We start from the raw sequence: 21,831 nt of genomic DNA, 5'->3' as shown, positions 1-21,831 counted from the left end.
CACACTGGGTTCTGTCTTTCTGTATCACACCTGCCAGCTTACCCATGGAAATCTCTGTACCCGCCCCCTGCTTACCCACCATGGAAGGACAAGGGATGGATATCCCTTACTCACCCACATGATTGGCAGCCCCGTTCTGCCTCTCATTCTCATCCACTTGGCATTTCTTCTTGGCAATCTTGTGGAGAATTGAAGCTTTTTCTCTGAATCTCCCTGAAGCAAGAGAAAGTGTCAGGAGAGAGACAGAGTGAGGGGGAAGGATTGCCAGAGCAGGGCTGTGGCCTCTCCACTTAGGTTGCATTACAACAGTGACCACACACTCCATCCGACCCAAATGTCTTTCAACCTGTATGGAGGAGGGCACTTTCTTACCTGGGTGGACACTTCAGTTCAATTCTCAGAGAGCGGCAAGCTGCTGAACCGTAGGGGAGAGGTGGGACTTAGACCTCCTTCTCCCCTCCCAGGTACTCATAAATGCATGAACACATCAAGCATCCCCCCCTCACGACACCCCCACTGCTGAGATGCCCAAGAGGCTGAAGACCCACAGCTGCTTTGGAATTAGATGCTCATCTCAGATTTGCTTTGGGCAACGGCTGGGAAGGAAAGCCAAGCCCAGCAATCTTTTGACTTGACTTTGGTTTTCAAGCATTTGTCATTATTGCAGCTTCCAAAGGAGTCAGGGACAGACACCACAGCTCTCCAGATAAGCCGAGTCAGCTGCAATTAAAGCATCAAGGCGGCGACTGATTCCATTTGGGGATTTAGGGCAAAGAATGATCAACTGAGCATGTTGGTGATGAGACACTTTGGGAAAGGTGCTGGACAAAAAACACACCATGCTCAAAGCAATCACTGTAAACAGCTGTGCCAGAAGTGTAGCGCCTTGTTTCTCCTTCATTATTGACGTAATTAATGGGTAAATGCATGCGATAAGCACACAAAATAGGCATGCAAAGTGTAGCCATTAGGGACACAAAGCACATCTCTCTTTTAATCTTTGATTTTCTTCCTTGGGAACATTCAAAGGTACAAAAGATTCTCATTTTAAACTGATTACTGCCTAAATTCCAGCATGATGAGTTCCTCAAAATATCCTTAGCCCCACAATTTTCTACTAGACTTTCCCTTTTTCTTTTCTTTTGTTGGCTGTGTTACCTAACAGCATATTATCGGGGGATCTTATTCTACTTTTCAAGTTAGAAGCAAATCATATGAAAATATTTCTCTTGGAGAGGGCGTCCTCCAAGGCTTGGCATGGCAGGCGAGCACCCAGGCCTCTCCCTTTGCCATGTATTGGAATCATGATGGGTTCGAATGACAACTTCTATGATAGGCTCAGAGTGATGAGCCTAGGTGAAGGTGAAACAGAATGGGGTCATTTCTGCTCACAGCTTCATTAGCTACTAACCTAAAATCTCCTTTTTCAAAAACTGTTTTGAGCAACACTATAAACTCATGAATTTAAATTTATTTTGTTTCAATCCATTGCATTTTTAAAACATTGTTTTTAAATTGTGGAGGGCATATACCTGCTATGGTATACATGTGATCAGAGGACAACTCATGGGAGTTAGTTCTCTCTTTCTACCATGCGGGGCCCGGAGATAGTAGTCAGGATGTCAGGCTTGGTGGCCAGCACTTTTACCCATGAAGCTGTCTTGCCATCTTTTATCTACCTTTGTTATACAAAGGTGTCAGTCTAGGCAATGAGTGTACTGCACAATTGTTCTCTCAAAGAGAGAACATTGTCAGGGAGACAATGAGAAACAGGTTAGAATATGGCTTGGACTGTGGGACAGCTAATTTTGATGGTCAACTAGACTGGGTAAGTGGTATGGAGGTTACTGGTCTCTCCACCACCCACTGTGTCTGTGAGTGGATTTTCAGAGAGAACAGATTGTGATGACCCCGGCCTCATCTGTGGCTTACTCCATTGATGGTAGGCCAGTGGAGGTGGTGGCACTGTGGCAGGCAAGATGTCATTGGAGGAAGACATGCCTTTGCGGGGAATAGCTAGAAAGCCTGCTACTTCTCTTTGTTTCCTGGCACTATGAAGTGAGCAGCCTTTGCCACAGGCTTCCACTGTCATGATGCTCTGCTTCCGCTTGGTCCCAAGCAAAACAACCAGATGATGAGGTATGGAGCCAGAATAAATCATTGCCACTGTGATGGAGAACTGATTAACTCAGACCACAAGGAATGGGAAGGATGAAGCATTGGGCAGGTGCTCATTCTGGAAGGTGGTGAACTTGTTTCTGTTTAATCTACATGGCAAACTGTGGAAAGAAAAGGGGGAAGGAAAGACACTCTGGGGACTAGGAAAAGGGGTGGTGGTGGTAAAAGGGAGCATGAAAGGAAGGGAAAAGAAAAAAAGAAGAATATGAAGGAGGCAGGTATGGGTGTGACTGCCTGGTGATGGCCCAGCACTCGGCTGCCGAGCATGTCCTGGCTGCCAATCACTTCCTTCCTGGCTGTTGACTGGAACCTTCTCTGAATCCTAAGCAGATGGGGAAGGTGCTCTTTTGGACCCTGCAACTTTAAGCCTAAAGGGCTTACTCTGCATGAAGACAAGCTCAAGAAGTTCCTTAATCCTGTGTTTTGTGCCCAGGGGAGGCAAAAGGAGGTTCTGTAATTTCATTGGGAGTTTCTGCTGACAAAAATCTTTCTGCTACGTTGTGTGTGGGATCCACTTTTGAGCTTAGCTCATGGTGTGGGTCTATGAAATAAACAGATCAAACACACTTTAAAACTTCGTACAACACAGTGACAAAGCAGACAAGGGTGTGGAAAAAAGCAAGTCTGTGTAGGCTAACCTAGCCCAAATCATTCCCTCAAGTCACGAATCACAGTTGAGAAGAGGCACCTGAAAGCAGTTCTCATGGATTGTCCATGCTCACAGCTTATATATGTGCCAGACAGAAATGATTTAAAAAATGGACCGCCAAAGTAGTCCAGTTACAGCCACTTGCTTTTCTTTGAGCATCTTTCAACACTGAGTTGGCCATACCTGGTGTGATTTTTCTCAAATTCTGCAAGAACTTTGGCAGAGAGAGCGGGAAACGATGGTGTGGCTGGGGTGTTGCTCATCTTAATCATGTGTGTCACTTGTGTGTCACTATTTTCCCGGCGGCAGTGGGTCTCCTAGTTTTCTGTGCTATTAAAAGAAAAGCCTGCTCTGTTGCCTTTTTCTCTTGGGGTTTAGTCGGGTGCGCAACCCAAAAGAGCTGCCAAGGAAGGCACGGAATTCTTCAGTTTCTTTCCTTCACATTGGTCCCCTGTTCTGACCTGCTGACTATCCTCATTCGGAATGCTGCTGATGACACCCCTGTCTAAAGGATTTTCTCTAGAAGCTTAGTTTTTTAGCAAGGTCCACCTTCAGCACTCTGCACTCACAGAGCCCGCTAAGGTAAGGTATGCTTGGTTCAGTGCCTTGGATTGGCACTCGAGTTCCAGGGAATCCTCTAAAAATCACCTCAAGTGTTAGGTCCACATTTAGGTGGGGGCACAGAGGGATGGGCGTAAGAAGCATGCGGCTTTGTGTCTGGCAAGAAGGAATCGAGACACCTTTGAATACTTTTCAAGGTGAACCACAGAGTGATTTTTTTTTTAAAGCCTGATTCAAAGCAGCCTTAAAAATAGCCCTCGCTGTGGTGCAAACCCTGAAGGTGTTGTCTTTTTATATAGCTACAGATATTTGTATACTTAGAAGTCTCGGAAATAGCAAACTGGGCTGGCATCGTGAGGCACCTACGTCAAACCTGGTACACAATTTTAGTATAGTTTAGTTTGATCTGAGATGTCAAGAGTACCAGCTGAGTGTCCTCACAGGAGGGTGTGTGAGGGGGTGGTCAGGGAGCTTGGAAGGAAAAGAAAGATGGGAGCTGAGGGCTGCTGGGGAATGAGAACAAATCGAGAAACACAGCCACCTAGATCCTTGGCTGGATCTCTTCAAGCTAAAACTGAATTCCCATGTCCCGCTGTGAAACAACCTAGAGGTCTGTTCACTCAAGGGCTATAGACTTGGCTTCTGTCCTGCTGTTAATTAGTTAAAACAACCCCTTGGCAGTCCTTCACATTTCCCCCACCAAGCCTGTAACAGGCAAGTGTCAAAAGGGACCCTTTGGGCTTGTGATCAGATCCAGACTGCAGCCTGAGCCTCAGCAATACAGGGGGAAAAAGGCACAAAAGAGACAGATGTAAGGGGAGCCAGTCACTTAGAGAAAAGAAAAATGAGCGAGGCGGGTAGGGGAGAGAAAACTTGAAAACAACTCTTTTCAAGTCTATTTCTGTGTTTCCAATTCTGCCTTTCCTGTCTCTTTCTTTGAAGTTCAGGGCTTGGCAGGTAGCTTCGAAAGCCAAAGGGCACCTGAGCTCCTGTCCCCCACGCTCATCTATGGCTTCTTTGTCTTTCCTTGTGAAAGCTCTGACTGGAATCAGGCAGACAGGCCCTCCTCATTCTGACAAGGCTTTGACAGAACTGAGGTGGTGCCACCGGTTGTCCCAAGAGCCTCTCTCTTACAGAAAATCGGAGTTTTTCTATTTTCACATTATTTCAGCCTACTTCTCCTTCCAGCCCTCACTTCCTGAGTCCCACCAAGCCACTCTACAGGACTAATTCAGCCAGCTGGTGTGTCCCTCCTCCCCTTCTTCTCCATCATTCTAGCATCCTCAAGGATAGACACATTGGGTCGTATTAATCCTTCCTTGGTTGAAAGGTCTGCAGTGGATCTCCAGAATACTCCAGGTCAGAGTGAGTATTCAGGTCCTTACAGTTGCCTGCAGGATTCTCTCTAATACCTGACCACCCAGACCTTGTCCCACCCCCTTCTTGCTCTGCTCCATCCAGGCTAGCCCCTTGTCCCCACTGTCCTTGCTCTGCTCTGTCCAGGCTAGCTCCTTCCCCGTTTCTTGAGAACACTGTGCACTCTTTACCTTTGGGTCATGACACTAGCTGACCTGCTCCTGTGCAAAACCCCCTGTCCCTCCCCTCTCCCAAACCAGAGGTTCACCGTTTTGCCTTTTTATAGTATCCGTTCAAATGTCACTGTCTCATCCTGGCCTCCCAGAGCAAACCTTCTGTATCATTTCCTATCCCAGCTTACTTCCTCAGAAGCAGATATTCCCATTATTGTTATTACTGATGTTTACATATTGCTTTCTACGGGTGGAAAAGCTGGGTGAGGGCAGAGTCTTTTATCATTGTTCCCTCTTGCACTCAGCAGAACTCAGTAAACCTTGTGCTCATGGTCTCCAGGCAAGTAGATAAGGCTAAACTTAGACTTCCTTCCTATTGACCATAACCTAAACTCAGGCCTCTCGGAACCTTCCAAGATTAGAGCCGTGCTGGAACAGAGAGATGTTCCAAGCTGAGAACTTTCTAGTGGCAACTAGGAGATAACTTGGGTGCAGTGAGTATTTGTAGTCCAGCGATGAAAGGCAGGGCTCATTCATTTGTTTCCCTACTCTGTGAATTTCCAGGGCCAGCGCCCCAAAGAGTCTTTGGGATAGGAGAGAAGGTTTAAGGAGTGTTGTGAAAACCTGGGGACTGGGCTCTGCCCGTCCTTTATATGTGGCTCCTCACTTATGAGGGACTAACCTGAAGGTTTCTGTTGTTACCCACCTCGACTTGTTCAAAATCATGGCCTTATGTCAGCTTCCTAGACACATACCCATTTTCACCACTAGAGGGAAGACTTCACTGAGAAGGGGCCTTCTCCCAGCCATCATCTGTCCCTCAACAATGTCAGGCATAGGGATGGATCAGTGGTTAAAAGCAACAATTCTTGGCTCACCAGATGCATACTGCAAAGAAACCCTCCCTGTACAAAATTGGCAGTCCTGAGAAACTTCCTCTCAAGCTAGCCTTGGAAATCTTAAGCAAACCTGTGCTATGTATTCGGTAGTGTCTGGTGGGTTCATCTGGCACCCCCGGAGCATTCAGCCTGGATTAGTCATAAGGCCTTCAGCTTCCTGCTCTAACAGTAGAGCCTTCTTGCAGGTCAGCAGGGGGTGTGTGGAAGCTCAGGGAATAAAAATGAGCACAGAGGCTACCTAGCAGCTAGGATGGACAAATGGATCGTTCTACAAACTGTGGGAAACAGTAATTTCTTAAATAGGCACTGGCTCGATTTTTATTCTTTAAAGAAAAATGTTAGATACTTTTTAAAATTTAAAGACTAATAATTTTATCTTAAACAAACTTAGGATTTTATTCACCACTAAATCTGTTATTGAAATACAGCGTCTGAATTATTTCCCTCATTCTGAGAATCATCATGTGAACGATCTCCTATGTAACATTGACATTATTGAAACTAACCTACCATTGTAAACTGTCTTTAGTCAATTGTGAGTGAATTCCATAGTAGAAGTGTTCACCATAATTCAATTGTCATTACATTTATAGATATGATCATATGAGTAGATCTGTAATGCATGAGAAAACACATCTGTCCAATGTGAATTTATCATATTACATCCCTGAGCTAGTTAGCTTATCATGGGGACCATGAGCACACTTTTGTAATCACACTGAAACATTTCCAGTGTTATACAAATGTTGGTATTTAAATACTGACATTTCTGTTTTTAATGTTACCAGTTTACAGACTTTCTTCTCACAGACATTGTATCATCTTCAATCTTCAGTATCTGCCTCTTCTCTCAAGTTCAAGGTCAGGATACAGGCCCTTTTGGGCCTTCCCTTCCTGTTGGCACTGCTCTCTGACAGTCTTCTTGCAGGCACCCCACTTGCAAGAGCTAGCATGCTGGTCCCGTGTCCTTAGGCTCCTTTGTTCACATGTGAACTGCGCACCTGCTGTCTGTCAGCATCCCTCCAGGGAACATACCCTTTCTTATTTTTTGCCTCCATAGCACCTGATTTCTCTGTAGCATCTGGCTTCCCTTACCCCATCCTCAAAATCATCTTTAATTTTCCCAGCCCCTAAGGGACCTCTTCAAATGTCAGAAATCCTCAGAACCCCTTCTGGTCCCTCTTCCCAGAGGCCCCAGGGCTAACACCCCATCAATGCCAACACCTTTTGACTCTACCTTTGAATGCTAAGCCTCCTGGGCTGCTTGCTGTTGGCTCTAGCATTTTCCCTGGATTCTAGTTTTCATAGTGCCTCCTGCACTCCCATTCATCTCCCACATGGCTCCCAATGCTCCATACTAAGTGGTTTTTCTTACTCTGCCAGATTCCATGTTAGGCATCATAGCCTTCAGGGATCTCTTTCTTCTATGTCAGCACATTGCTATTTGTCCTATTATGGAGTTCATCAGAGACCCTTCCAAATATTTTTCTGACCCTCTCCCTAGGTAGCAGACGGACATCCAGCACAGGACAGCATATCTGTTCCCCAATGTGAGGCTTGCTCTTTGGGGGTTTGTGGATAGGGGGTTTGTGGATAGGGTGCCACTGTTATAAACAACAGAGAAAGGGGTGCTAGTGGGTTGGTGAGGAGGAGCATGAATTGTTGTTTTAAACTCAGTCCTCAGTTTACTTTTGGGGAGTGGGCAAGAAAGAGGGAAAGGCCAGAGACACACGGCAGAAGCCTCAGGGGACCGCTGAAGTTCACACTTCGGTAGCTTTCCAAAGTTTAGCAGCATTAATAGTTTCTCTTGTCATCTTTGGAAGTGATATCTAATGAAATTCAGGGAAATTTGAAGTTGAAAAACTAAAAGTCTTATAGCAGGTTTTTACCACAGTGTTTCAGGAGACCTGGGGCCCCTGGTGAGGCTGAGAAGTTCATGCTTGTTAGCTTATCAGGGAGCCTGCTCTGTTTCAGGAACCTGATTCTGTGACCATTTCCAGCTGTCAGAAAGAGACATGGTTCAGGCAAGGAGGACTCAACAAAGCCCACCTGAGTCTCAGATTTGGATTTCTAAGCTAGGTGGGCCTGCCTATGGAAGCTTTAAAATCTGTCTTGGTTTCCATCACCTGGGTCCTTGTGATGAGCTAAGAGATGAATGGATGAAAGTCACTATTGACAAAGTAGGCTGCATACCTACAGGCCTGCCAACAGTTAAGCCAAGTATTTCCTAACAGGTGGCAAGGTCTTGTCTCAGGCAGCTCATTAAGGCTTGGACCTGGAGTATGTCTCTGCAAACTGGTTTAAAAACCACAGACTAACAAAAACCCCTTTCTGCTGATGAGGTAGTATTTCACCCAGTGATTTATCTTGATGTAAAGTAAAAGTCATTAGATTTGTTAAAACTTAATCTGCAGCAGTCACTATTTTGTGGCTTTTTAAATGTCATCTGTTGCCACCTGGGTTTCTTGTATATAAGGATTGGCACTTACTTGAGTTCCTAGTTTTTCTGTCCCCCCTCCATTTTCCCACCCCTTCTCCTGCAGTCTGTAATCTTGTCGGTTTGCAGCAGAAATGCCAGCACAGGCCAGAGCTCCTTAATTCAAGGTGCAGAGGCCCATGATTAAAATGAGACAATTCAGTTCATCTTATAGTAATTCTTAAGAAAAACTCACCATGCTTAAGTGAACATGCCAGCTTCCTTTGGGAATTCCTTCCTTCCTTCCTTCCTTCCTTCCTTCCTTCCTTCCTTCCTTCCTTCCTTCCTTCTTTCCCTCCCTTACTCCCTTCCTCTCATTTATTTATTTATGAGCACAGGTGTTTTGCCTGCATGTCTGTCTGTACACCTTGTGTGTGTCTGGTACCCATTAAAGCCAGAAGAAGGTGTCAGGTCCCTGGGGGCTGGAGTTACAGATGGTTGTGAGCTACCATGGGAATTGAACACAGGTCCTCTGGAAGAGCAGCCAGTGCTCTTAACTGCTGAGCCATCTCCCCAGCCCCTCTTTCTGACTTTTCAGAGAGAAAGAGACAGAGCTCCATGTGTGTTGGGGGAATAATTAATTTAGAATAACAGTATTCTGGTTTGACTGATGAAGGCAAGGCAACCTAACATCGTGGGCTCTAGGGATGTCAGAAACAGACAGGGTGAGGCATCCACAATTTGCCTTCTGCTGCCATTTAACACCTTCTACATATGCAGTGTGGCAAAATCCGCCTGAGCTTGCCAAGTCTGATCTTTCTGCTTTTACTGCTGACAGTTTAGATCAGGAAAATAAGATGCAATGCATTTGAGCAGCAGATGTATTCTCACAGGAAGAACTCCCTGGTCCCAGACTTCAGGAGAATGGCAGCTTTGCCCACAGGGCTGGGGCCGGTCTCTCTGACAGATCCAGTGCCTGGTACTAGCTGCTTAGCTTGGTTATGCACGTTTGCTATTTGTCTTTGTAAGATCTAGTCCCAGGGAGACACTTGCCAGAATACATCCCTGAAGAAGTCATAGTGAGTTCAGACACTTGTTTTCTGGATGAAGCCCAGCTTTCCAGAAAGCATCTGTTTAAGTGCCCCCCAAATTCCCTGGCCATGGAAGGTCAGACTGGATGGAGTTAACCATGAACTGGAATGAATGAAACATAACACATATTGGAAATGGTGTCTTGTGCATGGGCTCCTGCCTTGCTCACTGGAAGGTAGAGAGGGCAATGGTGCCTGTGTACATAGGGGACCAGCTTTCCTCACTAGAAGGTAGAGAGGTAGTCCATAGTGTCCTTGGCAGACTATCTATGACGTTGTCAGAAGTCTGGATGAGAAAACTGGATGTTCTGGGTAGGAGGAACAGCCTTGTCACCTAACTTTGAGAGGACAACCACTTCACCTATAGCAGTACCCTGGTTTTAACTCTACTCTGTTAAAAACCCATGTTTCTAAAACGAGTAGTTAGAAGGTAGCTCTATTACAAAGTCCATCTGCTTTACAATGGAGCCAGGAAACGTCTCTCTTCAATGGGCTTATTTAAATCTTGTCTTTGAGGCTCTCCCAGGCACTACAAATGGGAGTATAAATTGGTGCAGCCATTCTGGAGGGTACTTTGGCAGTGTCTTTCAGAACGTGAGATATGTGTGCATGCTCTATGATCTGGCATTTCTGTTTTCAGTTATTTGTATTATGTGTATGAATCTACACTGAAGCATTTAAAATATGGGCCCAGAAAAGGACCACCCAGCATTGTCACAATAACAAAATGAATAAAACAAAATGAAAATATCTCAAATGTTCATTGGCAGGAGGCTGATTGAATCCACCATGAAACAACTATGTAGCAACATACTATGTAGCTATTAAAAAAGAATGGGGTATGTCTGAATATGCCAATATAGATAGGAGTCCAAGGTGTAATTAATAAACAAAAACCAAGTTAGGACAATATACTCAACATGTAGGATTATGCTAAAAGATTAGGAGGTTAAAGGGTAAGAAGATACTTCATAATCTTCCTTATGGAGTGTCTCTCTCTTTTTTTTTACTTTTGTGTGTATGTAATGTTTTTATAAAACATAGTTTTAATGAATTTAAAATTAACTTGTGATTAAAATTTCTACTTTGATAAAAGTTTGGTTTAGAAATCAAAAGGGAACATAACACCTCTTATTCTTTCAAAGGTCTAGTAGCTGTCTTTCTACTTCTTGTGAACTGCACCAAACAAAACTTAAGATTTTTACCTTAGGTGTGTGACCCAGGAAGAACTTACTACTCTCCAGTTTGACCAACTACAAGGTCAGGTGTTCAGAGATTGAAGTAGATTGTAAGCCATCGAGTGATGTCATCCTTTCTAGAGGACAGTCAGAAATATGAGTGAGGGGTATTGGGTGTCCAGCATCTGAACACTCCTCTCCAGAGAAGGGGATTTGGATCTTTCTAAGCCAGGGCACTCTGCTAAGGATGCCAAGCAACATCCTGTCATCTCAGTAGAATGTCTGCATCATCTCAGCATCTGGACCACATCTCCAGATGGCTTTGAATGTTCCTAACCTGACATAACCTCCCAGTGTTGAAGGCAGTAAACTTCCACTGTCCTTGACTTCTCCTCTGCAAGTTTTGTTTTCTTTCTTCTAACTCAAACACTATGTACAGATGTCTCCCTTTCATCATAGCCTTTGAAAAAAACTCCCTACTCACTCCTTGCTGTTGGAACATCTCATCAACCAGCAACTCCACCACCTCTACACCCCAAAACACTACCTAGTCTTCCTTTTAGTTTCCTTAAAGATTTTAAACCTTTTCATCATTCTCCACCATTACTCCTGCTGCCAATCACAGTAACACGACAACATCACACAGGAGAGCCACCCTTAGCTCCTAACTGCTAATCTACACATTTCAAGACATGTTTTCTGTCAGCCACTTACCCCTCCACCACCTTAAAGCTAGTCTCTAGACCCCACCACTACTGTCACCTCACTATCTCCTAAACTGGCCTTCCTACTACAGTAATGCCCTGTTCTCACTGGTCCACGAATTGCTACTCTCATCTGTTAACTGCCCCCTTTGGAATGTTATCTTCTTTGGCTTTTTGGGGACATCTTCCTCACCTGGTAGCCTTCCTACTTGGGCCTCGTCTTTCTTTGTAGATTCACAACTTTGGAGTCAAAGGTCAGTCTGTGGCCATCTTTTCCCATTCACAAGTCACACATCAACATCCAATTGTGTAACTTTAGAGAATATAAGTATGACTTGCAAATTTACATCTATACTCCATCTGACAGCTCTCCCAAGCGCAGCCTTTTATAAAACCCTTCTCAGTATCACTGTGTGGTTATCTCTTGGGACTTTCAAAGCTACTACAAGCTCACATATAGCTTGTCTCTATCTCAGCTGTCCTCACCCACATAGGTATCTGAAAGTGGGATCACTAGACTTCAAGTTGCCAATCAGTGTCTCTTCTGTTTTCGCTTCCTAATGACTTAATTCTTAAGGGAGTATTTTACCAGGTTTTAAAGAAAATCTGCATTTCCAGTCTGTTTTGAAACTAGCCATGTGACAAGGGTTGCCTGTGCAATGCTAAGTTCATAGTGATAAGTGATGGTGGGGAGAGCAGTGGAGGAGGACTAAAATCTAAAAGTTTTATTGAAAAGACTTTCAGAGAGGGTTCCTTGAAATAAAAAGAAAATATCTGAGGAGGAGGGCTATGGCTATTTGAGGAGTTCGGGCTGTGAATATTTGAAGGGGTGTGCTGTGAATATCTGACAGGAAATGGGGATATGGAATAATTTTGACCTTTACGACTTCTGGGACTATGGATGTGATGTTGGAGCTTGTGCAGCAGACATCTTGGACCATGAGGTACCCTTAATGTACCTTAGGGTGTTGAAGCAGCAGGGTGGATAGAAGGAGACTGGATTTTGAATTATTATAGGGCTACCACATATTCCTGGTCCTACCCTTGAGAGTAAATGAACTTCCACCTGATTAAGACATCATTAATTTAATTTTTTGCTATTTATTGTTGAACCAATCCTATATGATAATATGAGTGTATATAACACAGTCAATGATTAAAGCAATGATTAAAATGTATAGGAAAGGCAACAGATAACCCAAGGACTTGTTTTATCTCTATGGTTTTAGAGGATGTATCTGGGGCAATGGAGAACACTCCTGAACAGTATTTCAAAATCCAACTGTCTTTGAAAGAGAAGTGTGTTAGCTCACAGCAGCTAAGAACACTGGATGGATGAAGTACTAAGAGAGTGGTTGGTGCTTTTTGTTTGTTTGAAACAATTTTTTTTTAAATCTAGCCACTTACATAGTTTAGTACCCCTGTGATTCATGGAAGACATCAGTAGTTTCTAGGGTAGGTAAAGGAGCTGTTGGTTGCCATGAAACAGGCTTAATTTCATTAGGGAAACATCAGGGAAAGGTCTTCACAATTTTTGTTCTCACTATCACAACTTTTTCTACTTTACTTTAACTTACACAAATGAACAATGATTGATTCTTTTAAACAGTGGTAAAACCTTCTCTTCTGCAAATGGCTCTGTTAAGTGGCAATGGATTCTGGACAATACGATGCAAGCAATTTTCACCACATATCACTGCTTTCAGTGATGTCAAGGAAACTGTCCAGCTTCCTACCAGTCTCCATTAAATGCTGATTTCCAAAGAGCAAAAATGATTACTTATGCATATTGCCTTTGCTTTAAATCCATTATATAAACTGGGGCTTGGGAAAGTAGGTCAGTCTGGGATAGAATACTTGCCTAGTATGCTTGAGACATTGGGTTTAGCTGAAAAAATGTTGAGCTAACTTTTTCTTGTGTACATTTGTTTATTTTGGGGAGGGTTAAGTGGGGTTTGTACTATGGTGTGTATCTAGAGATCAGAGGACAATTTGTGGGAATTGACTCTTTCTTTCCACCATGTGGGTCCTGGGGATAGAACTCGAGACATTAGACTTGGTACCAAGTGGCTTTACCTGCTAAGTCATATCACCATCCCTAAAGTAGTTTATACACTTGCATTTTGAGCAAAGTTGAGGGAAGAAGTCTGTAGTGGCATCTTGTTCCACCAGTGGACTTGGGGTGGTGGAACAAGCCACACCCTTTAGGATTTGTCTACCACCTCAAGTCATGATCAATTCATTGAGAATTCTCCAATGTGAGAATGCTATGAAATGTGTATATGCAAATGAGAAATGAACTACGGATTACTCACTTTAAAGATTTGAAGTTGCTCTTCCATGAATGTACAGTATTATTTTCTGAGAAGACAAGAAGATGGCGTCTCCTTTCTCTCTCTCTCTCTCTCTCTCTCTCTCTCTCTCTCTCTCTCTCTGTGTGTGTGTGTGTGTGTGTGTGTGTGTAGCTGATGTCATGGAAATACAACAATTAGGGTCATTCAGCAGAGTTTCCATGAATGTCTTGTTCCCGAAGCAAATACAGTCCCTGGGAAAAGCAAAGCTCACTAACCTCTCATGCTTATAAAATGCCTCCTAAGCAGCTTTTATTAAGGGGACACACTGGTTAGACAGCTTATCATCTTGGGACACAGGAGTGAAGCTGTGGAGGCAATGCTTGATTGGAGGCAGGGCTGGGGCTTTGGGGACCCTGCCTGCTCCAGGTTCCCAAGGCTGAGAGATGGACCCTGCTGAGTGCTCCAGGATTAATGTCTTAGAGCCGTTATCTCTCTTGTCTCCCACTAGGCATAAGTTCTCAGAAATAGTCTTTGACAGACACAGGTCCTGATCCTACCCTAGCACCATGTCTGTCCTCATGCTGATGAGGACTTGGGCTGTTGCATCTGTTGGGGCACTTTGTTACAGAAACAAAAAGAAACAGGTGGCAGACATTAAGACTTTCACTCCATGCACTGTATGTAGCCAACTTGAATGGCAGTGCTCCCAGAGCCACCTGCACAAGGCAGGGCTGAATGTCAGTGCTCCCAGAGTCACCTGCACAAGGCAGGGCTGAATGTAAGTGCTCCCAGAGAAACCTGCACAAGGCAGGGCTGAATGTCAGTGCTCTTAGAGCCATCTGCACAAGGCAGGGCTGAATGTTAGTGCTCTCAGAGTCATCTGCACAAGGCAGGGCTGAATGTCAGTGCTCCCAGAGTCACTCACACAAGGCAGGGCTGAATGTCAGTGCTCCTGGAGTCACTCACACAAGGCAGGGCTGAATGTCAGTGCTCTCAGAGCCATCTGCACAAGGCAGGACTGAATGTTAGTGCTCTCAGAGCCATCTGCACAAGGCAGGACTGAATGTCAGTGCTCTCAGAGCCATCTGCACAAGGCAGGGCTGAATGTCAGTGCTCCCAGAGTCACTCACACAAGGCAGGGCTGAATGTTAGTGCTCCCGGAGCCACCTGCACAAGGCAGGGCTCAATGTCAGTGCTCCCAGAGTCACTCACACAAGGCAGGACTGAATGTTAGTGCTCCCGGAGCCACCTGCACAAGGCAGGGCTGAATGCCAGTGCTCCCAGGGCCACCTGCACAAGGCAGGGCTAATGTTGTGCTCCCCAGGGCCACCTGCACAAGACAGGGCTGAATGTCAGTGCTCCCAGAGTCACCTGCAGAAGGCAGGGCTTTAGTGTGACTTGTACTGAGTTCAGGCCCCACACCACCACTTCCTGTCTCTGTATTCCCAGATGAATCACTTTGCTCCTTGGAACCTCAGTTTCCTCCAGTACTAAGATACTTCTGTGAACCTTGATTTGTTTTCCACTGTCATTACAGCTTACCCATGTGGTCATGATGCTGGGGAGACAATACAAAGTTTACACAGCCCACAGGCCTGCACCCAGCAGGTGAAGGTAATTAATTCAATGCCCGAATGGCCTCCTTGCTTCATCTTTCTCTTGGCCCAGTCAGTTGGTCCTTGCTATCTCCCTTCTCCAGTTTATCCCATATCTATTGACCTTCTAGGAATCATTCAAAGACTACCCTTTTCATAAGAATCTTCTCTCTTCCTTACTGGAAGATATTTTTCTCTACATCATCTTTTGAACCTCTCTGGTGTTTACCATTTTCTTCCTGGTGCCTCAGTCATTCTGTGTTATTGTTTCCCTTTGTCTATAAGTTTCGTAGGAACCAACTGCCTGCTCTCCAATCTTGTTTCCTCTGAGTACCCAGTGGGATGCCTAGCACAAGTAGGTGTTCAAAACTAATGTGCCAGCTAGGATAGTTCTGTGTATATGAGAATCTCCATCTTCTCTGGAGATGAGATGGCATGTATAATGCAACTTTCCATTTGATCTACTCAAGGGGGACAAAAAAGATTTGTCCCCTGCAAGAAGCTGACCTTACATCATGCTCAGAGAATCCCTGTAAATAGTTGTAAATAATGACTCATCACATGAGCTAACATTATAAAGCCTTACTGGAGGGCTAGCCACAGTGCTAAAACTATAAAGCTGCGGAAATGGAGCGGAGAATTTCCCAAAGGTGGTGAACCCATAGTTATTGCCCCAAACACCTCCATTTTTATGACATTCCCTTAAATTGAATAGTATGGAGAGTTGTAAATCACAGTTATGATTATTATTTTTAAGTGAGAGGTGAGAAGTACCTGAGAATATGTCTATTGTCATATCTGAGGGATCTATTTTGACTCTGGGTCTCCTTGAAGGATCCAAGAATTAGGTTTAAGCCAAATTTGGCATGTCCTGCCAAACAGTGTGGTCTGAAACTCTGTTCAACAATATCCTTTACGTTGGATATCTCAGAGGGATTGCTGTGTGTTTGGAAGACTTTACTGTTTCAGAGGTTTTCACTGCAGATAAAGGGTTAACCTTAGGTAGCATTTCCAGGATGGTCCCTCAAGAAGATCCACTTAAGAAAGATTTCTCCGACCAAAGCAGCCTGAGAATCCTGCACAGCTGAGCCCTCTGTGTGATTCCTTGTAGACTGTGGTATCTCAAAGCCAAGGACCAAGAGTCACCTGGTAAAGAAATCTAAGTCAAAGTCCCTAGTGCTTCAAACATGGCTCCTTCCCAGCTTTCCTTCCTTGTTGTTCAAATATACCTACTAAAACCACAAGACACTATTTCATGGAATACTGCTTTAGTTCTTACTTGCTTATAATGGGAATGAATGGTTAGCCAGGAACAAGACACTAGGAAACACGTGAGGGGAAGGAAAGTCAGAGATAGTGTTAGAGGTGACCCACGAGGCCACCAAAACACGTGGCCAAGCTTCCTAAGGACCACCCTTGGTTCTTAGTCCAGACAAAAGTTTGACTTCTATCTTCTTCCAAATCTCAACCATCAGCAGGTAATATTATCAGACTTCGAGGACCACTGCTGTATTTCCATGTGATCTAACTCTGGGGTAGCAGAGGAAGAGGAAGGAGATTCTGCATAGCAGCATTTGCTCAGATGGTTATACAAAGAGGAAGGAAAGAAACAGAGAAAGAGAAACAGAGATTAAAGGGACAAATGGGAGTTGGGGCTGGTAGGCCATGGGCAGGATGGGAAGGAGACAGTGGAGATTAGTGACAGGCCAGTAGAAGTTAACAAACCCTCTCCCTGAAGCCAGGAGTAACAGCCATGCTAGGCACCTCCTTTAATGTGCAGAGAGCTCTTTCTGTCCCCTGGTGGAAGGGCACTTTTATAGGCAACCTTCTGTTCTTGGGCCTCTCACTGCTCAAAAATCTGCATTTCTCTGGCTGTTGGCAGGACTCTGCTGAGATCTTCTTAGAAGCCAGAATTGCAAGGGGTTGAGGAGGGACTTCCTCTTACCCAGAACTGTCAGACGGTCCACTTTGGGCATGCAAAGCAGCTAGGAGATCTTTGGCAAACTAAGGCAGCTAAGAAATACTGGAAGCAAACGCAAGATATGCAACACATTTGGGAATTAATTGTGTTGAAGGACATCCTAGGGTACCTTCTGACTGCTTGTTAGTATCAGAGAAAGAGTCACATAAAAATGATTTTTAAAATAAACATTATATATTCCTCAAGATGTGGAGATATGTGTGGGGTGGAACATTGGCTAGGATAAGAAGACAACTCCCTTTTCAATAATCAAAAATTTCAAATTGCTGTTCTATGATTCTGTTCCAGAATTAAGTAATTATGAAAAGTGATTCTCCCTGGAACAAAGTTATCCTCTGAGATAGGGACTGGAATTCATTAGAAAGTGCATTTTAAAATAAATCTCTATTTAGGAAACTGTTCAAATGGCTCCCTGACCTCATAGAGTGGGAATTTCATATAAATTACTCAGGGCCTTGGAATGCTTGGAATACTCTGGCCTATCAGGTAAGTCTCTTGTCAGAGTTGGCAGGGGTGGCAGGGCCTTAGGACACAAGCCTACAGCTCTTTGCTTGAGAACTTGGTTTCAGGCTGGTTTAAGTTGTATGTGATACTTTAGGTGTTTCATTGCTTTGCACAAACCACAAATCCACCAGAACTTAATCCCCCTCTGAAATGTAGGGCATCTCAGGAGAGCACTGGGAAGAAGAGTTTCTGTATGTTCCTGTGAGTGCGTGGGTGTTGATTTGTGCTTGCATTGCCGACACCATTTCTCTGCGTGTGTTATATAATTGGGATGGTTTGATCGTTTGAATGGAGTAACATAATTACCCATGGTACTGCACGTCTCTAATTCCAACTAAACACAATGGCAAAAACTAGACAAAATGTGGAACTAAAAAAAAAAAAAAACAACCTAAAATCAAAACAAAAAACCAAATCACACAATGTTACTGAGGTCATGCAAAGAAGAAAATAAAAAGGTTAAAAATGGGCAAGCAACAGACACTGTAAATGAAAGGAGGAAAAGAAAAAGCCAATGGCATACAATTCTGAAATCATTCTTACCTTCTTCAGTCATTGTGTCATAATATTTTAGTTTTCCATATGATCCAAGTTCTACAACATCACAGTAAAAGACACAAAGATAAGGCACGAGCTATAATGCAAGAACTTGTTTTTACACATTCTTAATTAATCAGATTCAGAGTTATACTGTCAAATTCGGCAATCGTAACTATATGGAGATGTGCAAACATGAGCCATGTGGCAGACGGCTTCACGGCCCATTTTTCAGAATCACTGAAAATATATTATTCAACAGAGGGTGGGCTGGGCCCTGCATAACAGAATAGGACACTTTGTTCAACACGAAACAAAACAGAATACTTGGCAAAGGTGTTTCAGCCCAGGCCTTGCCTCACCTTTTATACAGATGACACTCTAGGAGGAAAGGACTGAGCAAGGACAGCCTTCTAGAACCAGAGAACCTTGTAGACACTTGCCATCTTCAGTGGCCTCCAAGTCATTACATGGCTTTCCAAACCCCCATCAGAACCATCTCTTAGAGAGTTAGGAGGCTACCTGGAGAGAGGCAGTGTGAATGGCCCAATTTTAGCTCTCCTATCACTGGAGATCTCATAGTTTAGATGAAACACCAAGGGCCACTTGATGCTGGACGAGCTGCCAGTGGTACCAAGGGCACAGTGAGGCATCTTCCCAGAGCAGCACACCTGGCTGAGACAGGTGAGAGAGTAGCACAACTTGGAGGCCCACTGTGGTGCACAGAGCAGGGGTTGGGGAGCAGCCTTCAGGCTTCTGAGTGGAGATGACCCTGGAAACCTGTCTGTACTGGAGATCACTTGGAGGCAGGGATGGTTGGAGTCATCTGGTGACTGGGGGAGGGGGTATGTATCATTTCTCTTTTTCTTTAGTTTCTAAAGAAAAACTTTGATTTTTGTTCTTTTCAAAATTCCAGATTATTTTGAACAACGTTATAAGCAGATTAAAAATGTTTTGGTTGGCCATAATGATGTTCTACTAATAATCTTCAAGAAATATATGCTCATGGTCCACTGCCTTGGCTAGATACCAAAAACCCACACATGAATCAACCAGTAATCGATGAGTCTGTGTGAGATGCAGGAGCCTGCTTAAAGCAGATGACAAACATCCCTGCGATGGGTATTTATACCATACATTCTCTTTCTATATATTCCTTCCCACATGTCTAATTTTATCTAAAGCTATTTTGATACACCAGTGTAAAATTATGCCCTTAGGGAGAAAAATCTCCCCATCTTTATGTTCTTATGAATCTTACCTAGTCTGCCCTTTGTTAGAATCATTGCAAAAGAAGCAGATGCTTCAGTGAGAAGTTGAGTTTTATGTAAATAAGAATTATTTTTGGAGATTTCTAGGGATTGCTATTAGTGAAATATTTTTTCTGTAATTTTAAGAACAGTTGGTGTGTATGTTTACAAAAGAGAGAATTTTTAAGTGATGTACATATTTCATAAATATTAATTATATGTTCATAGTAGCATTTCAAAATAGGCATGTGTGTCTGTGTAATCTTGCAGTAAATTGATAAATTCTATCAGCCAACTAATAGTGTTTTTTTTTTGTAGGTGCCCTTCCTTCTGCCAGATAAAGCAGGGGAATAAACAGCTGGAATCCACTATGATCTGCTTAGGAAACAGGATGTGGGTGACCCTGTGTTTGCAAAGCTGGCTGTCAACCATGTTCTGCACAGAGATGTCACACCACTGCAAATCTTTCTATACGCAGCCACCTGTTTTCATGTATTGATCCTAATCTTGAAACATCTGTTCATGGCAGATGATATTGTGTTGAATTTCATCTTTAGTGCAACCATATATAATAAATACATTTACATTACTTAATTGTCATTCTATGTTGACACAGAATAGAAACTGCTCACACATAACAAGCCTCACAAATTCTTGCACCATGGCGATATCTAGATTGTTTCTGAGCTGCGTCCTTGGATGATGAATGGGACAGAGGGACAAGAACAGGGCACACTCCATGGAAAAAACAAGGCAGACAATGGGGGGATGAAGGCAATGAAAAGCTGCATAGCAACACATTACATGGTTATTCAAGCAGTAGGAAGGAGGAAGCCAAAAGGGATAGTATTCACTCAAGCAGAGGGGGACCATATTTGTGAGAAAGGATGGAGGGTGAAATCAACCCATTAAAACACAGTCTTCATCACTGGCTGCCATGGGATGGTGAGATGGAGAGTTCAGCAGCCACATCCTGAGAGAAGCAGGGCAGCATCTCTATGAGCCAGGCAGCCCTGTTCCCTGATCCTGGGGCCATGGGTGGTGCAGGGTGAGTGGTGCAACATGCAAGCAGGACAAATACAGTGTGCGTGCAGAAGCCAGAGCTCCTCACACATCTGGCTACTGGCCCATAGCCCAGGGATACCTCACGGAAAGTGGTCTCAGCCACTGTTTGCTGACAGTCTGTGGCCAGGCCTAGCCTGACTGTAAGGGCCCAGAAGGCATAATGAAAACTCACCTGTGTAAGAACTTGACCTCCAAATCACTCATCCCCACAACCCATTGACATCTTCTCAGGCCACCTTCATTCATCTTGCATCTGTCTGTCTGTCTGTCTGTCTGTCTGTCTGTCTATCTATGTATCTATTCATCCATCTATCTGTTTTTTGTTCTTGTTTTTGTTTTTGTTTTTTGTTTTTTTTTGATACAGGGTTTCTCTGAGCAACTCTGGCTGTCCTGGAACTTGCTCTGTAGACCAGGTTGGCCTCAAATTCAGAGATCCACCTGCCTCTGCCTTCTGAGTGCTGGGATTAAAGGTGTCTGTGACCACTGCCCTGCTACCTTCAACTTCTTTGAACGAAGATTGAGTTTCTTGAGGAAAGGAGAGGAGAGGCTGAGAAAGCTTAGAGGGTTAATGTTTGGTCCCACCTTGCAGCGTTCACTGTAGCAATTGAGTAAGAGGAAGCCAGGACTGGAAGAGTGGTGTGTCTCCCAAGTTTGCATTCTAGGAGTCACCTGGTGCCTTTTATTTGAAAGGTTTCTCCAAAAAGAGCATGTTTGGGGTGAGCCTATATCTGACTATGGATGACTTCTAGTATAGTGTCATACAAACCCACTGATGCATGCCTTCATTGGGCAAGAAGGCTGACCACTGACAGTGCCTACCATGGTGTTATACTAGATTTTGGGCCATCTGGAGATCTGGGAGCCAGGGTGGGGACTCAGTTCCTAGATCTCCAAGGAACTGAATGCTTTATTGTCTTTCTGTTCACCATGCTCCATGCTTGCCAGCAATCTTTCTACCTGACTTTAAGGGGCTGGACTCTGTGTTCTTGTTCATACCTCACACTGAACAAAATCAGAGAAGGGGTTTTGCTTCTAATCATAAAAGTCTGTACACAGAGCAACTAGGCAGCAGTATCCTCTCCTGCCAACCATCCTCTGCTGTCTCACCAGCAACTACCCCACCTGCAGGCTCTGCCAGCACCTGGAGGGACAGTGACAGCCACAGGCCCCAACTGCACCTGGAGGAAGAGACCCTAACTACACCTGGAGGAAGAGTGCCCACTAGAACTACAGGCCCCACCTGTACCAGTTGGAGGACGAGATCGTAGACAGCAGTATAAGAACACACTCAACGACACAAAGAGCAATATGGCACCATCAGAAACTATTGGTCCTTCATCAGCAAGACTTGAATAGCCCAACACAGATGAAGCAGAAGGAAATGACCTTAAAATAAATTT

General features: G+C 44.2%; 1 protein-coding gene across 3 annotated transcripts in view; it reads right to left on the bottom strand.

The window, feature by feature from the left end:
- The window catches only part of Slc24a2 (solute carrier family 24 member 2), a 232,895-nt gene that overhangs the window by 33,202 nt on the left and 177,862 nt on the right, over positions 1 to 21,831 (bottom strand). For 2 of the 3 annotated variants that reach the window (XM_035439811.1, XM_035439812.1), the window contains exons 4-5: positions 18,123 to 18,173; positions 115 to 213 (exon numbers count right to left, since the gene is read on the bottom strand). In XM_035439811.1, coding sequence (XP_035295702.1) covers positions 115 to 213; positions 18,123 to 18,173 — 150 coding nt within the window. The remainder of the gene's footprint in view (positions 1 to 114; positions 214 to 18,122; positions 18,174 to 21,831) is intronic. The other variant, XM_035439813.1, reaches the window with a different exon arrangement.

This window comes from Cricetulus griseus, chromosome 2 (genome assembly GCF_003668045.3).
Source record: "Cricetulus griseus strain 17A/GY chromosome 2, alternate assembly CriGri-PICRH-1.0, whole genome shotgun sequence".
Classification (NCBI taxonomy): domain Eukaryota; kingdom Metazoa; phylum Chordata; class Mammalia; order Rodentia; family Cricetidae; genus Cricetulus; species Cricetulus griseus.
This window is presented reverse-complemented; position numbering and strand designations above follow the sequence as displayed.